At 41.6% G+C, this 19,219-nt stretch overlaps 1 protein-coding gene across 6 annotated transcripts in view; it reads right to left on the bottom strand.

The window, feature by feature from the left end:
- Window positions 1–19,219, bottom strand: part of LOC137430568 (speckle-type POZ protein-like) — a 307,794-nt gene that overhangs the window by 51,374 nt on the left and 237,201 nt on the right. For all 6 annotated transcript variants that reach the window (XM_078781905.1, XM_078781900.1, XM_078781903.1 and 3 more), the window contains exons 8-9: window positions 4,013–4,068; window positions 1,192–1,314 (exon numbers count right to left, since the gene is read on the bottom strand). In XM_078781905.1, the coding sequence (XP_078638031.1) occupies window positions 1,192–1,314; window positions 4,013–4,068 (179 nt within the window). The remainder of the gene's footprint in view (window positions 1–1,191; window positions 1,315–4,012; window positions 4,069–19,219) is intronic.

Below are 19,219 nucleotides of genomic sequence, written 5' to 3'. Positions count from 1 at the left end.
GACAGGAAGCCTTGAAGGACAGGCCCCAAACGCTGCGCGAACACGATTGACTATTGCACACAAGTTTGCACGATTTACAAAACAAGCTCTTAGTGGAAACACACAGTAGACACATACACAGTAAAATAAGCTCGAAATTTGACAAAAATACAATCGGGAAGACTTTGATGATACTTTTGATGATAATTTAATTAACTTTGATGATATGGAGAGCTCGGAAGGATGCTACCTCGCTGGCGGAACCAGAAGTGGAAGTGTTCTATCATGTGCGATCCTTTCACCTTCTATTATGTGTGATACCTTTTATTATTTAAGTACAAGAGGCAATCAATCACAAGTGAAAAATAGAACGGCATTCGGTAGGTTGTGCACATACCTCCGTCAGGCTGAACAGTTTACGTTTTGTATCCAACTGATAGGCCGGATCTGCATCCGAACCTGAACCACAATATAATCAATTCGTCCTTGTCACATGCCCAACCTGTCAACCAAGTATCGTCCGAATCCGTCCATAACTTTGAGATATTGTGCTATATATCGTTTTTAGCCCCATCTCTCAATGGTGAAGAATCACTTAAAAAGGTAAAAAAAACTGTCGTATCCCAATCCAGATCTTCACCAAAATCAAATCAATTTGTCCGTGTCACACACTCCACTTGTCCACCAAATTCCGTTCAAATCCATTCATAACTTTTTGAGATATATCCTGCTCAAAGGCAGACACACAGATAAACAGGGGTGAAAACATAACCTCCGTCCACCTTCGGTGGTGGGGGTAATAAAAATGAAAGGTCACATCTAACAAGGTAACTAGCTTCTTGTTTGGCTTTATATTTTCACACACCACATCTTCAAAAAAGGAAAGCACAACAAATTAATAAATGGTAAGGGTGAAGTTTTGACATTGGTAGATAGAAGAGAGTAATTGAATGAATGATCGTTTTAAGGCCATTTTCCCCGCCAGAGCAGGGGTTAGCCTTGCGGGCCCCATGACAATCATGGTTCCCTGTTTGAGGCAATGTTTTATGGCCGGATGCCCTTCCTGGCACCAACCCTTAGTCGCCTCTTACGATGCGCAGGGATACGGTGTACCTATTCTAAACCGGGGTACACCCCGGTACTCGGTACACATAAAGAGAGTGATTGAATGAATAACTTAAATATGATCTGGAGGGTCCAGATTGGTTTCACCTTGTCTGCTGCTGCCAGCAGGTCATCAGCCATGCTCTCGAGGTTGGGGGCAGTTCCTGTGTAAATGAAGTGCATCATCTCTCGGAAAACATCCGCAGCCACGTCGCTGATCTCCACCCGGTTCTACAAACGACGGTCGACAGGTAATAAAGTCAGTACGATTCACGTACAGACAGCAAGTGCAAGTTAAAGTGGTGAGGGGCACATCAAGGTGTCGTGAGCAATATTGGGCAATAAAGAATACCACAATGTTCCTTTGTCAATAACGTACCAGGGAATGGTCACTTCAAGCCATTTATCTGCTTTGGAATTTTATTAAACTACCTCTAGAAACAGCTTAATAATACAATTACAAAGAACTGCAATTTTTTTTTTACAAACCTCTAATAAAAACTATATGGGATATTTTAAGCTGACAGCACAGCTCAGAGCTTGCATACACGCCCAGAGTTGCCTCGCCTGGGTTCACTTCTCAACCTGAAGATAAACGAACTGTGCTCTGCAGGAAGGGCATTGCATCAATGGGTACACCCAGTCCTTCGGTGTGACGTTGAGCCGTGTGATCAGTCTGCTAGTATTTGCTGATGGACCTCAGAGATCTCACAGTGCCTTTCGAAATATCACCTGTCCAAATTGTGTGCCAGTACCCTGGCGAAAGTGCAAATGCTTGTGCGAACCTACAGCACCCTGAGCTGGAGTAGCCACCTATCCAGGGTTGTTTCTAAAACCAAAGCAACTTTGGCAGAACTGATGTTCTGGAAAGAGCGTATCGCCACGAATGATCATTTGTCTTGTTGCACCACATACAGTGACCTCCATAAGTATTGGAAGAGTGAAGTGAAATTTGTTATTATTGCTATATACTCAAGAAATTTGGATTTTACATCAAAAGATGAAAATGCGGTAAGAGTACAGAAGGTCAGCTTTTATTTATTGGTATTTCTTTGCATATATGTTTTACAATTGTAGAACAATAGCAATTTTTATGTTCAGTCCCCCATTTTAGGGAAGCATAAGTATTGAAACAGATTAACAAAGTAAATTAAAGTAGTATAATAGTTAGTGTTTGTTTGCACAAGTATGTGGTAATGATAAATTTGACTTCACTGTTCCAATACTTATGGAGGGCACTGTATGTTAACATGCCTCTTAAGTAACCTGAAACATTTCTCAGACTATTTGCCCATTTTGCTGTTTAAATTGGTACATAAGTGGGAACAATGCCGTCCTCTATCCTATTGTCCATAAATCTCCAAAATTTCAAATATCAACTGTTCGTGAACGGGAAGCTGAACTTTGCTTTTGGGGGGGAAGCAAAATTTGGAGACAATTTATATTATTTAGTATTAAGTGTACTTCTTCATGAGTTGGAAAATTGCTCAGAGGTAGTGCACTCATCTTTGAGCTGTCTCGTCAAATATGACTCCCAAATAAACTACAGACGGACACCCTGGTGATTTGCGTTACATCAACGAGTGTGCTCATCTACAAAAGTACTTTGATCTGGAGACCTGTTTGCTCGCATTGATTGAATGAATGAATGAATGAATGATCGTTTTAAGGCCATTTTCCCTGCTAGAGCGGGGGTTAGCCTTGCGGGCCCCATGACAATCATGGTTCCCTGTTTGAGTCAATGTTTTATTGGCCGGATGCCCTTCCTGACGCCAACCCTTGGTCGCCTCTTACGATGCGCAGGGATACGGTGTACTTTTTCTAAACCGAGGTACACACCGTGATCATTCATCCCAGCAAGCTGGTACTCAAATTTGCCGACCTCGGAAGGATGACAGGCTGAGTCAACCCCCCTGGCGTTAATTCAGCGATCGACCGGGATTCGAACCCAGGATCCTAGGATCCCAAGCCGGCACCCTAACCGCTAAGCCAACACCAGGCATTGATTGTTAATGGATATTGAAGTTTACAAAGTGTTCTTCAAAAAGAGCAAGTGACATCGCTGGTACCCCAGTGGAACATCAAGTCCAGCTGGCCAGCTCGAGAAAGACGAGCTGATCATTGAGATTCAGTGAGCCATAAAACCTAAACTAATGAGAGAAGGGATAAGACGATGATGAAATAACCATTATATTTCGAATCTAGATACAATCTGAGTTAACTTTTAATTGGTCTGAGATTACTACTACTACCATTACAACTATTACGACTACTTCTTCACCTTCACATTTATCTTCAGTGCCGCAAATTAATCCTACCTTTCTTTTTTGGGTCGGTCAATGGGGTGGGGAAAGTTTTGGAGTAAGTCTTTCATACACCGGATGGTCAGGCTTGACATTTATTCAACTGGACCTGATTTTGACAGGCATTTCAAATTTGTTCAGGGTGCGGGTGATAACTCGCCTACTCTTGCCAAAAGACACCGTTGGATCTGCAATGTCAGCAATAAATATTAGCAGGCAGGACACTGGGCTTAACGAACAACCGAAGGACGACGCACTTCATGGTGCACCTGCGAGGCACCAATCCGACAGTTTATATTCTGGCTGAGAATAAAACCTAGACGACAGCTCAAACATAGGTGTGCTACCTCTGCACCATCCTGTCGGACCTGATATCTACGTGTACAAATTCAAACTCAGGATGCAGATGTCAAACTTCATTAAGTATGGAATAAAAACTAGGTTAACTTGCACAAAAACTTTTCAGCAAACTGCAAGTAAAGGTGTAAAGTACATCAAGAACATTCAAAATACACAAATTCCTATGCTATTTTAAAGACCCTTCAAATAAACACATTTTACAACTCAAATTTAAGGCTGGATTCAAAAGGACATATTCCAAGAGCAGTTTCGCGCATGAAACCCACCAGTTTGCTCTCTTCCATTTCGTGCTCGAACATGGCACTGAAGACAGGGGATCGGGCTGGAAGAGGCAGCAACAAAGTCAGTGATTTGGCAAAAAGCTGTAAAGACTTCGGCAAGAAAACCCCCTAGGCACCAAAGTGTCTATCTTTCGGGAATGGTAGTTCGTGAGGCAATGGAATATTAACTCTGCCCCAAGGCTGCTCTCAAAAGCGTGTCATTCTGCCAGAGACAGGCGTAAAAATGCTAATGTCCCATTCGGAATAAAGGTCACCTACAGCATATGACAACCTCAGGTGATAGACTGACTGGTTGTGCCACTGTTGGACATTTGGCTCAAGTGGGCCACATTTCTGAATGCAGCAGCAACGTTCCTTTGATACAAGGGCTACTAAACAAAGCATCATTAATCATAGCTTCCTCATCTTGGGGGTAAATCAGCCAATGGTCACACAGAAGGCGAGATGTTCAAGGTGAGTGCCAATCAGACATATGTGATAAGCTAGCAAATTCAGTTCCTATCAATAAGCGAGCTCTGGAGTCAGTCCACCAAAGATATGCTGCCTTGGTGTCCCCAAGTTTAAATACAACATAATAATTACTGCCAATGCAATGCAGGTAAATTTCAGTGCAAAAAAGCTCCCCAATTTTTTTTAGGTCAATGTTAACAAAAAATAATTCAAGTTTTTATTGGAAGATAATTTTAACATGAATGAGCAAAGCTTTATGTTCAGCAATAATTACATTTTGCAATCTCACATACACATTCATTCAGTTTAGTACAAAGTAGCATTTGATTAAAAAATATAAAAAAACACCAGATGATTGATAACAGATGTCGAATCAACTTAATCCACAAGCTTATTATATATAGTAGATATTACTACCCCCATCAATTTTCTCATTTAAAAATCTCACTCCAAATCATGCCAATTCACAATCCCAAGCATCAAGTACTTCAGACTGTAACTTTGCGTAATTAAATGTTGCTCCTCTTTTCTTCCTAAAGTCAAAGAATAAAAGCAAATTGACACCCTCGCTTACTCAAGTATTCCCCTCGCTCACAGTACTCTACCCAGCACTTCCTGCCTCACAGTACGCTACGTCTCACTTCCTCCCTCACAGTACTCTACCCCGTACATCCTCCCACACAGTACTCTACCCCGCACTTCCTCCCACACAGTACTCTACCCCGCACTTCCTCCCACACAGTACTCTACCCCGCACTTCCTCCCACACAGTACTCTACCCCGCACTTCCTCCCACACAGTACTCTACCCCACACTTCCTTCCTCACAGCACTCTACCCTGCACTTCCTTCCTCACAGTAATATATGCCGCACTTCCTTCCTCACAGTACTCTGCCCCGCACTTCCTCCCACACAGTACTCTTCCCCCACACTCACTCCCTCACAGTAATCTACCCTGCACTTCCTCCCTCACAATATTCAACCCAGCACTTCCTTCCTCGCAGTACTCTACCCAGCACTTCCTTCCTCGCAGTACTCTACCCAGCACTTCCTTCCTTGCAGTACTCTACCCAGCACTTCCTGTCTCACAGTACTCTACCCCGCACTTCCTTCCTCACAGTACTATACCCCACACTAGCTCCCTCACAGTACCCTACCCCGCACTTCCTCCCTCACAGTCTCTAGGTCTCACTCCCTACTTCACAGTATTCTACCACTCCCTTCTTCACAACATAATCTACTCCTTCCCGCACATTACTCCACCTCTCTGCCTTTCTGCCTGTGCTCTGCCACTTCCTCCTCCCATACCATTTATGAAACTTTTAAATACTGTGCCGTGCCTGAATAATTTAAGTATGAGCAATTTTTTTAAATGTAAGCCGATACTGATATGATAAAACACAAGCCATCTGATGGAAAAACAATTATTGAGTCCTCATGTCATGCGGATGCATCGCAAGTTGCTGTCAAGTGGGTAGACTTTATTTTCTGGAGGAACGGATGTTTTGCAAAAAGATCGCAAAATAATTAGGGGTAGCTGGAGAATGAGAAACTAATTTTTGGAGCTGAAATTGACTGTGAGCATGTTTTTTAAACTCTTCATTAAGATGGGCAGAATTTTTTTTGGTAATAACATCCAGTGTCTGAATAGCATCCAGTGTATGTGTGACAATTTTGCATCTCCTCCCAAACCACTGGTTGCACAAACTTGAAAAAAGTAGTATTTTAAATCGGCAAGACCCAGGCAGTGCAAGGTCAAAAACATTTTCATTATTCCCATTAATATATGCCCAGACACTTTGCGTGGCTTGGTGACAAGTCAGGAGATGCTGTGGATTGATCGTGCGAGGGCTCGGTGCGCTGTGATTGGCTCCTGGAAAGTGATGTCAATACATCCTTGCTACTGTACGTATTTTTCCCCAAATGTCAGCCGACTGAGTATATCGATGACGTCTCCATAACCAATAACATTGGTACATCAATTAAATAATCATTTGCCATTTCCCAATACTTAGATTTCCAATGCAGTGAATGAATGAATGAATGATCGTTTTAAGGCCATTTTCCCCGCTGTAGCGGGGGTTAGCCTTGCGGGCCCCATGACAATCATGGTTCCCTGTTTGAGGCAATGTTTTTATGGCCGGATGCCCTTCCTGACGCCAACCCTTAGTCGCCTCTTACGATGCGCAGGTATACGGTGTACCTATTCTAAATCGGGGTACACACCGGGATCATTCATCCCAGCAAGCTGGTACTCAATTTGCCGACCTCGGAAGGATGACAGGCTGAGTCAACCCCCCTGGTGTTAATTTAGCAATCGACCGGGATTCAAACCCAGGATCCTAGGATCCCAAGCCGGCACCCTAACCGCTAAGCCAACACCAGGCTACATTTCCAATGCAGTATTAAATATATATATATATTGAAATACAAAAAAGGCAACAATTAATGGGATTAAGGCCCACAGGCTTGCTTGTAAAAATAGTTATCACACTCGGTTAACTATACAACTTAGACAGTGCCAATAAAACAGATAAATAAAGGTCATGATAAAATGTTGCTGATAAATATTCTGCACACTTTACATTTTCATTTCAACAGATAAATCTAATCTATACCTGGCCTATGAGATACAACCCAAAAGTTCACATAAATCAACACGAGGGGCAAGAAGGAAGGTTGTAATCAATTTTATGAGGATAGTTCAAGGTTGACGTGGATTATTTATTATAGAAAAATAAAAAAGCCAAAGGTGCTTGATGAAACTAACACCTATTTTCCAAAGTATTCCCCTGCCACAGTGACACACTTATGCCATCCACAATGTGGTTGTGTCTTGATGCAGTGTGGAGATCTATTTGGGATGGATAAGTAGCCATTTTGGCCAGGGTACATGCTTTGGCGTGTTCATAGTTTGGAAACTTAACGCAACCAAGATGTTCCTTAAGTGGTCCAAAGTGATGAAATTACAGGTCTGCACTTTTTGGGAGATGATTTATAGCATCTACTCCCATCTACATGGAGAAGTAGTGGTCATATTTGCTGTGTGCGGGGAGCATTATCGTGCAATAAAGTCATGTTATGAGACTGGCACAGTGGCACAAGGTCATCATCTGCTTAGTGCTAGTCTTACTTCATTTTAGAACAGGTCACTGTGGATTTATAGTGTTCACACGTTCAATAAATTATATAGGAAACTAAAACACCAGTGCCATAACTTTTCTGGCTGACTAAAGACGCTCAATTTATTTGTTAGCAGGGACCAATAATGTCTCGACTCCAAACTCACTTTGACTTTGGAGTGAAATGATGGACCCAGGTCTCATCATCATAATCATACCATATATAACTATCTATATTATAATAGCCGTAGATGATTCTGTCTGTCTGTCTGTCTATCTGTTGGGTGTCTGTCCGGGGTGTGGCTTACTCGGTTTGCAGAGTAGCTCCACCCATAGCTCCACCCATTCTGGGAGTGGCTATAAACAAATATCCACCATTTTATTAACTCGCATAGCTTTGAGTCCTGTTTTGTAGGCCCGTGGTGTCTTGCTCTCCCCCAGTTTTATTTCAAATCAAATTCGATAAATCATTTCATTTTTCACAGTCGCTAACATAGTTTTAGACTCGGTTGAAAAAAAACGGGAAGAAAATCCGATGAAAGTTGCCGTTTATAGAACGAAATGAATTCTCAAAGGCCTGTAACTTCAAGGCCATTGAGTCTCTCTCACGCCTTTATCTCCAATCTAACTCACCATATGATTTCATTTTTATCGATGGTTTTACTTTTAGACTCGGTGTCAGCAATAATTGAGAACAATCCACACACGCGGGAAAATGCAGAGATATATTTTTTAAAATCGCGTCATGGTGTATCATACACCGCCCAACATGACACCGCCGGCAATGTGTCGATATATATTAAAAATTCGCTTTTGCTTTTCCGTTATGATATATTACTATTTCGTTTGATGATAGTCGTCACAAAAACGTCAACAATGATGCCGACATACATTTCTTCGTTTTTATTTCATTCAACATATTAGCCGGAAGTAAAATATGTTTCAGGAAATTACCGAGAGATATTTCTTCGTTTTTGTTATTAGTTATGTGCGCATACACTTTAAATAGGTTTATTTGAAATCTTTAATTTTCCACAAACATTCCACACACGCGGGAAAATGCAGAGATATATTTTTTTAAATCGCGTCATGGTGTATCATACACCGCCCAACATGACACCGACGGCAATGTGTCGATATCTATTTTAAATTCGATATATCATTTCATTTTTCACAGTCGCTAACATAGTTTTAGACTCGGTTGAAAAAAAACGAGAAGAAAATCCGATGAAAGTTGCCGTTTATAGAACGAAATGAATTCTCAAATGCCTGTAACTTCAAGGCCATTGAGTCTCTCTCACGCCTTTATCTCCAATCTAACTCACCATATGATTTCATTTTTATCGATGGTTTTAGAGTCGGTGTCAGCAATAATTGAGAACATTCCACACACGCGGGAAAATGCAGATATATTTTTTAAAATCGCGTCATGGTGTATCATACACCGCCTAACATGACACCGACGGCAACGTGTCGATACATATTAAAAATTCGATATATCATTTCATTTTTCACAGTCGCTAACATAGTTTTCGACTCGGTTGAAAAAAAACGGGAAGGAAATCCAATGAAAGTTGCCGTTTATAGAACGAAATGAATTCTCAAACGCCTGTAACTTCAACTTCAAGGCCATTGAGTCTCTCTCACGCCTTTATCTCCAATCTAACTCACCATATGATTTCATTTTTATCGATGGTTTTGGACTCGGTGTCAGCAATAATTGAGAACATTCCACACACGCGGGAAAATGCAGAGATATATTTTTAAAAATCGCGTCATGGTGTATCATACACCGCCCAACATGACACCGACGGCAACGTGTCGATATATATTAAAAATTCGCTTTTGCTTTTCCGTTAAGATATATTACTTTTTCGTTTGATGACAGTCGTCACAAAAACGTCAACAATGATGCCGACATATATTTCTTCGTTTTTATTTAATTCAACATTATTAGCCGGAAGTAAAATATGTTTCAGGAAATTACCGAGAGATATTTCTTCGTTTTTTAAAATTAGTTATGTGCGAATACACTTTAAATAGGTTTATTTGAAATCTTTAATTTTCCACAATATAATTTACTTGCCATTTATCATTTGATGATTACGAGACAAATTCCTCTTGAGGATCGTGACAATTCATGCGCTGCGTGGAAACTTCTATTTCCAAAATGAATGAGACGATCGATGAAGAACGCAGACTTGAACAGGATGCAGCAAGAAAACGAATGAGACGGGCGAACGAGTCCGTCGACGAACGTCAATGCAAACTTGCGGGGTCACCCGTGGGAATCCCACGGGCATGGATGTGTGTGACATTTCGACATATTGAGTTAGATGCTGCACATTCATTTTTACAAAATGGTTACTGGCAAGTCATCAGATCCAGAAATGGTGTAGGCCATTTTTCCCCGCAAAGCGGGGGTTGGCCTTTTCGGGGACCGTGGTAGTTGTTGTTTTTTTGTCCCCTTTTTGAAGCAATGTTTTACGGCCGGATGCCCTTCCTGACGCCAACCCTTTTTGCCGCCTTCAACGACAAACAGGGAATTACCAGTGAACTGGTACTCAATTAGCCGACCTCGGAAGGATGACAGGCTGAGTCAACCCCCCTGGCATTAATTCGGCGATCGACCGAGATTCGAACCCAGGATCCTAAGCCGGCACCCTAGCCGCTAGCCCAACACCAGAAATGGTGTCATGAACACAATTTATTTACGCACAAGCACAAAAGCAAGACGGGCCGATTTCCGATTCCGACGGGCCGACGGGCGAGACGGGCCGATTTCCGATTCCGACGGGCCGATTTGGAGCAAGAAAAAGAACGAGACGGGAGAAAAAGGAGAGAAACGAGACGGGGAAAGCCGATTGGAGAGGCGAGTGAGGCGCGATTGGAGAGGAGTGTGAGGCGCGATTGGAGAGGAGTGTGAGGCACGATTGGAGAGGAGTGTGAGGCGTGATTGGAGAGGAGTGTGAGGCACGATTGGAGAGGAGTGATTGGAGGGGAGTGTGAGGCACGATTGGAGAGGAGTGTGAGGCACGATTGGAGAGGAGTGTGAGGCGCGATTGGAGAGGAGTGTGAGGCGCGATTGGAGAGGAGTGTGAGGCGCGATTGGAGAGGCGTGTGAAGGATTGGAGAGGAGAGGAGTGTGAGGGATTGGAGAGGTGAGGGATTGGAAAGGAGAGGGATGTGAGGGTTTGGAGAGGAGAGGAGTGCTAGGTGGAGAGAGGAGAGTGTCAGGTGGAGACAGGAGAGTGTCAGGTGGAGACAGGAGAGTGTCAGGTGGAGAGGAGTGAGGGGTCACATATTATGTGAAATAACTAAATTCACACCATTTCTGGATCTGATGACTTGCCAGTAACCATTTTGTAAAAATGAATGTGCAGCATATAACTCAATATGTCGAAATGTCACACACATCCATGCCCGTGGGATTCCCACGGGTGACCCCGCTAGTCTATATAATAATAGCGTAAGGACTCGACTTTGTTATCCCTTTTACGCCGCACCCAGTGACCCGGTGCCTACGGCCACGGCACTAATGGATTTACGATCTACGAACCGCGCTCTTTGTTTATCACGTACAGCCATACTCGAAAAATATGAATTAGCCGACGTTGGGGCCCAAAAGCATCCGATTAACTGCCGATACGACGCCATCTTATGACGCCATCGTATTGGCGTCTGCTGGGCGAAGGCGAAGCAAGTCGTCCGCTGATTGGACAGGCGGAGGCGAAAGCAAGCCGTCCACTGAGTGGACAATCCAGAGCATGCATTTGTGCTGGTGTCGGCGATCGTTGTTCATATACGCACTCTTCATTCTCATCTTTCTTCCTAACTCTTACTCGGACAAGCAAATCCCCTATAAATAACCACCTTTAGAGGCCATTTTTCCCCGCAAGCGGGGGTTGGCCTTTTTTGGGAACCGTGGTTGTTGTTGTTTTTCGGTCCCCTTTTTGAAGCAATGTTTTACGGCCGGATGCCCTTCCTGACGCCAACCCTTTTTGCCGCCTTTAACGACAAACAGGGAATGCCATCCATAATGGTACACTCTATCCATACACCACATCCTCCCTTCCGTGGATGTTCCACGGGTTTCGGCTAGTGTGTGTGTGTGTGTGTGTGTGTGTGTGTGTGTGTGTGTGTGTGTGTGTGTGTGTGTGTATGTCTATATATATATATACAGTGAAACCTTGACTTAAGAGTTTAATTCGTTCTGTGACCGAGCTCGTAACTCAATTTGCTCGTTTCTCAAATTAAATTTCCACATTAAAAGGCATTGAAATGCTATTAATCCGTTCCAGCCCCCAAAAAACCACACCAATTTTTTTTGTTACGTGTTTTTAAATAAGAAAAATGTACTTTATAAATAACAAATAATGTATAAACAAGCACGACCTCGTATATACTGTTCATAATAAAAGAGAATGTTGTAGCGACCCATGGGTCCCCCAAGCAAGACCGGCATCAGAATCTCCTTGCTCCAGCCGGTGACGTCACCGGCGGGGATCCCCGGCGCCAGAGTGGCTGGTCACGTGACCGCCAAAGCGTCCCGCGCGTGCGGGTATAATGAGCTACACCTGTGGATCACGTGACCACCGAAGCACGCCTCGCTTGAGAGGCGTGGCTTTCGGTTTCGGTTTGGGTTTTGGTTTTGCTTTATAAGGCAGCCCGATAAACGGGTTTTTTAGTGTTCCCGAGTTGGTTTTACGAATAAACATCTTCTCGGACGAGTTTGTGCCTTGCCATCCTTTTATCCGTATTCTGCTGGAGTCCAGACTCCTTCAATGTAAAGAAATAAACTGGTTTTATTAAGTGTTGTGGCGGACACGAAAGCACTGACGTGGTGACATCACCCCGCACACCAAGTGGGGGTGGGCCACGCCGGGGAGAGAGGCGTGGCCTCAGGATATAGACGGGGCGCGCAGCCTTGAGCAGCTTAGTGCTGCAGTTTGAATAAAGACTCTTGTATGAACCGCATTGTCCGCTTGCTCCTTGCGTAAGCATTAGCGCGCGCAGCATCGCGCTACAGTGTATTTACCTTGAAGATCAGACGAAGATGCTGGCGGAGGTGGAGGAGATAACTTTTGCCCTTTTCGCCACACTTTCCTCGCTTTCACTTGCAGGGCGTTTCAATAAAAACCTGTCCAACGAGGTTTGTTTCTTCCTCCCTTTAAAAATGTTTCGAAAATTCTCCATCTCTTCATGGATAGAGGTCCAAAGCTTTGAAATAATCGTAACGCCCTTGGCTGGCGTTATAGCCTTTATCGACTCCTTCTGCTTCAAAATCGTACATATCGTAGAAGTACTACGATCGTACTGCCTCGCCAAGTCGACAACACGCACACCTCGCTCATGTTTTTCGACGATTGCGTGTTTTATATCCAAGCACATCATCCTCTTCTTCTTCTCAGTACTGCCCTTGGCACTCAATTTCTTAGGACCCATGGTTAAAACTAAGAAATTTTCCAAAATAACCAACATGCGAAAACAAAGCAGCAGCGATATACGGCAGAGATGCTTGCACGGCAAGATAACCACGTGACCGGAACCCACCTGGTGGCGGGTGGCGTAAGCTCGTAACTCAGATCTCGGCTCGCATCTCAAAGCAAAAAACCGCCCGAGCGACGGCTCGTATCTAGGAAAACTCGTAAGTTGGTGCACTCGTAAGTCAAGGTTTCACTGTATATATATATATATATATATACTATACTTGGCATTTAATATGGAATATTTTTTTTGTGGGGGTGAACTTACTTTTCAAGATGTCTTAGAACGAAAAGTTCATTGGAATTATGTTGAAATTATAACTATATATATATATATATAACTATATATATAACTATATATATATATATATATATATATATATATATATATATATATATATATATATATATATATATATATATATATATATATATATATATAACTATATATATATATATATATATATATATATATATATATATATATATATATATATATATATATATATATATATATATACGTATATATATATATATATATATATAGCTATATATACTGTATATATATATATAACTATATATATATATATATAACTATATATATATATATATATATATATATAACTATATATATATATATATAACTATATATAACTATATATATATATATATATATATATATATATATATATATATATATATATAACTATATATATATATATAACTATATATATATATATAACTATATATATATATATATATATATAACTATATATATATATATATAACTATATATATATATATATAACTATAACTATATATATATATATATAACTATAACTATATATATATATATATAACTATATATATATATATATATATATATATATATATATATATATATATATATATATATATATATATATATATATATATATATATATATATATATATATATAACTATATATATATATAACTATATATATATATAACTATATATAACTATATATATATATATATATATATATATATATATATATATATATATATATATATATATATAGTAAGGGAAACATATGAAAATCTGTTAACTAAATTGTTACCAAAAAATTTCTGCACCAATATGTTTGTAAAGGTGTGTAATAACATGTGTTAAAATGTTGAAGGTCAACTCCTGTGGGAAACCCAGAAAAAAAGCTGTTGAATTCGGGTACCAAAAAATTATTTTCGAGAATTTTTATTTTTTTTAATCGGCCCTTAAGTAACTTATGAGGGGTCAAATAAGGGTTTTTCATGATTCTGAGTTGATTGTTAACATTTATATTTCACCACAGACACTCCTTTGTGGAAAAATAATTTCTAAATATATCTCATTTTCTACTTTGCAGGACATGGAGTCTAGCAATATGGATGAAGACGTTACTCCACCTGTGCTCAATTGCTTCATCTGTGCACACTCGGATACACCAGCTGAAAGGCTCATACAGGCAACTCCAAAGGGATACTCAACTTTATTGAAACAAGCAGAAACTGTCGAAAATGTTACTGTTGTGGAACGTATGAAGGAGGCTCAAAAGGAAGGAAAACTGAGGTACCACCAGAAGTGTAAAAATGATCTGTACAACAACTTTGTTGCAACCACCAAGAAGTCAGCTCAAGCATCAAAGGCAGATAAAGAGTCATCAAAGTTGAAGAGAAGACGCACTACTTGTGAGTTCAGTTCATCAACTGGCTGCAGTTCTCGAAGATCACAGTCAGTTGACCTCCTGTATAAGGATGTATGCATTCTTTGAAACCAACCAGCCCAGCTCTACAAAATTAATCCAGCACAAGCTAGAAAGAAATACAGAGTGCCAGATAATTTGACTGCAGATACACTGAAGGCAAGCTTGCTGAAGACAGCACGGAGTCGCGGGGATGACTGGGGCACTGAAGTCACTGGACGCCTGGAAGGGATCAACGACTTGGTAGCAGAAGAAACACTGTACCATTTGCGATGCAAACTTATGTTTGCGAGAGGTGACAGTTTGTCCAAGACTGATGAGGAAGGAAAAAGGAAGAGAGGACAGAGGAGTATTGATGAGGAGCGAGAGGCAGTTTTTATTGAATTCTGCGAATGGTTAGACTCAGAATTAGAGCATGGGGTAATGAACATGGACCAAGTCCATGAAAAGCTGCAGGAGTTTGATCAGTCACCAGAGAAGAGCCTTTCTTATTCAAAGCATTGGCTAAAGATAAAACTTCTAGAGAAATACGAAGACACCTTGTATTTCACAACACAGGAAAGAAGGGCAGATGTACTCTGTCTCAAAGATGGCACCGACAATATTCTGCGAGGGCATCATGCTAATCTTGACCATGGAGATGAGAAGACTCAGATCATAAAGACGGCACTCAAGTTCATATGCAATGATATTGCCTTGATTGATTTAGGTCCAAAGTCATATCCCACCACACACAGTATGACTGACATCGATAGTCAGCTGACACTTGTTCCTGCAAGCCTTCAGATGTTCTTGAGACCGATTGTCAAGACAGACGAAAGAGTTGCCGTTTGGGGGCAGAATTTTATTAAGGCCTGTCGACCTCGGTCTGGAGTATTGCCACACCAAATGGGGCTTGCCATACAACTTGATCATAGATTTGGGTCAAAATGGATGCTCAACAAGTTCCACCGGCTGGGATACACTGAGTCTTACACGGAGACACAAAACTACAAATACTGCTTCCTTAATAGTAGGAGTGGAGATGATGTTCCAGATACTTCTGGCACTCTTGACACCATTGTGGAGGAAACCGATGAACAGATCAATGATGAGGTTGCGGCTGATGCTGCGCTTGAGGATCAATCAGTGATGACAGCCAAAGTGCCAGCCAGTGAAAGTGAATTGTCAAGTAATGATCAGGTGGTCTTTATGGAGGTTGGGGAAACAAACAATGCAGTCACTCAGTTTGTTGGAGACAATATAGATTTAAACATTGTCTCTATTCACGGAAACACTCCCTTTCACTCAATGGGTTGGATCGAAATCACCTCTCCGGCACCACCTTTGCCAGATCCACAGACAACAGCAGCTTTCCCCCGGGTGAAGTTGAAGGCACTCGACAAAGCTAAGATCCTGAGAGGAACTGAAGTAAAGATTATTCCATTTACGAACAGGAAACAGATAGGAACGAACGCGATCATGTTTCTCCCCCTCGCTGAGCTTTCCTCCTCCCTGGCTCATGATCAGCCACTCCTAACTCCAGGTGACACACTCTGGGCAGCGGGGTGGGTGATCAAAGCCAACGATCCTGAGTTCCCACACTCCAACTGGAATGGCTGGATGAAGAGAATCCATGCTAATGATGCAAAGCAGAGCACACAGATCGAGTTCCTCCCAGTTATTGAAGGAGACCCTAATGACCTCAACACCATCTTCACCACTCTGAAAGAGTGCATACGGCACGCTGGGGTCGCTATGTTCTCAAGGAAGGCAGCGGCAGGAGTGATCAAACCAGAGACTCTACCTCCAACAGAGGGTGCAGCTGCACAACATTCACTCCGTGCCTACCTGCAGACCCGGGACTGGATCCTTCTCCAGAGCATGTCTCTGAACCCCAGTGACTATGGATGGACAATAGGTGTGCATGGGTATGAGCCAGTTCCAACACTGGACCCCACGGCTCCTGAGGAGCTATTGCAGTTCACGAGCTGTAATTGTCATGGAGATTGCAGCAACCGGCGATGCAGCTGCAAGAAGAATGGGGTCACGTGCATCTCGGCCTGTGGAGTCTGTTATGGCATTACATGCAGAAACTGCAGTCATGATGTTGTTGAGTCTGAAGAAGACAGACAATGACTGTTGAAACTTCTGACATTGTGAATGAGAAATAACTCTTGAGTATTATATATGTATGTGAAATAAAAGCTACTTTGTGTGTAAATGTAAAAGTGAAAATATAAATGTTAACAATCAACTCAGAATCATGAAAAACCCTTATTTGACCCCTCATAAGTTACTTAAGGGCCGATTAAAAAAAATAAAAATTCTCGAAAATAATTTTTCGGTACCCGAATTCAACAGCTTTTTTTCTGGGTTTCCCACGGGAGTTGAACTTCAACATTTTAACACATGTTATTACACACCTTTACAAACATATTGGTGAAGAAATTTTTTGGTAACAATTTAGTTAACAGATTTGTGAAATATCTCATAAAATGCCCTTACTAATACTGTATTTTCCGGTGTATCAACCGCACCTGTGTATCAACCGCACCCCTGATTTTCGACTTAAAAAAAAAGAAAAAAAAAAAGAAAAAGATTTTTGAGGGAAAAAAAAAATCAGGAAAATTTAAAAAAGAGAAGAGAATAAAAAAAAAAAAAGGAAAGCGAAATATGATGAAAGGAAAGAGAAACTGAAGACAAAGAGTGAAAATACATGAAATGAGTTGGAAGAGAATTTTAAAAAACATTATAATTATTCTTTCTTGCCAATGTGGGGCCCTGAAAAGGGCCGTTGGGTTTTGGCTCTTGCCAATGTGGGGCCCTGAAAAGGGCCGATGGGTTTAGTCTCTAAAATCCGAAGAAGTCCTCGTCATCGCCTTCTTCTTCTTCGGCATCGTCTCCAGCGTCTGCTTGTTAGTCCGCCAGCGTCTAATGACAGACTCGTCGATTCCGAAGTGTCGGCCGACTGCCCGATTACTAAACTCTTCTGCAAACCTGCAGGCACGGAGCTTGAAAGCTGCTGTGAATGATCGCGGTGCCATCTCGTGGTCTTGGTCAGGATAGAAGCGAATGGTGAAGCTTGGTCTTGGTCAGTATAGAAGCGAATGGTGAATCTTGGTCTTGATAGCTCGAACAGGATAGAATGAATGGTGAAACTCCCCATTGACCTCTCCGTTTTATACATTCGCCCAGCCCATGCGGCGGCATCAAAGCCGACTTCAATAGGTTCGGCCAGATTTTAAAAAAAGAGTTGTTGATCGTCCCCGCCCGACCCTAGGAAACACACCCGACCTGAAACTTTTTTTATTTTGAAAAAAATCATAAAAAACGATCTTTTCACATTCAAATTTGGCGCCGTTCTGCACCGCATGCGCAGTGCGTGCTGCGCAGAGCGTCGCAAGTGCCTCGGGCAACTTCACCCATTTTATGTTGGCCATTCATGGCGGCTATTGTGTGAGATTTTTCCCGCTGAAATCTGTATTGATTCGTGCTAGAATCGGCTTGAAATGCCTATTGTGATCGCATCAATAGCCCGTGAGGGCTCTTCCAAGACGGTGAAGGACTGGTTTGCGTGCAATATCGAGTTGGATGTTACAATCTCGGACTTCTATGCAGAGTTCTCAGACGGCAAGTACGATGGGGATAGGGAGCCATTGCCTGACGATACACGCGGTACTTTTGTCAAAGTATTCGCCGGCCCCAGTAAAACTGACATGACGAAAGTTTCACCAGCTTGCAAAGTTTCTGATGTGACAAAGACTCTTGGCTCATTTCTCAAATTTGTGTTGGCTGCAGACACGGCCACGGATCACAGGATGGAACCCGATGAATGAAGAAATAAAATCATTTTGAGGAGAAAGGAGTCTTTATTTCATATTTTTCCATGTCAACAAAACTCAATGGAAAGTAGGAGAAAAAAAAAAAAAAAAAAAAAAAAAAAAAAAAAAAACCTCCCTCCCTACCCGAACTTTTGAGAAAAAAGGACGCTCAACAACTTTTTATTTTTATGTGGCCTTACCGCGTCGTTGGTTAGACAATAGGTACGTCATAATGTCCCATGCAAAACATCATGTTTACCATGTTGACGCTTTTGCTTTGTGACTCAATCCTGTCTTTATTTAGCACACTCTATTCACTATGTGACATGTCATTCAAAGAGGACTAGTGAAAGTACACATTTTCACAAACACGCAGAGAAAAATCAAATATTACAAACTTCAAACTTTCTTGTATTTTGACTGGCAGCAGTAATCGGCGTTGAACCTACCTTAGTAACGTAATTGACGATCATTCATCATTGTATCCCCACAACCCCAAAGTAATATAAAGATTACGTCCCGTTGATATGACAGTTTTTCAATGCACAAATTTCTCTGTTACTGTGTATCAACCGTACCCCCTTTTTTTTAGGGTTATGTATATATA

Source organism: Myxine glutinosa, chromosome 7 (assembly GCF_964187855.1).
Source record: "Myxine glutinosa chromosome 7, kmMyxGlut1.1, whole genome shotgun sequence".
Classification (NCBI taxonomy): domain Eukaryota; kingdom Metazoa; phylum Chordata; class Myxini; order Myxiniformes; family Myxinidae; genus Myxine; species Myxine glutinosa.
Note: the sequence above shows the minus strand (reverse complement) of the source record. Positions and strands in the feature narration are given on the sequence as shown.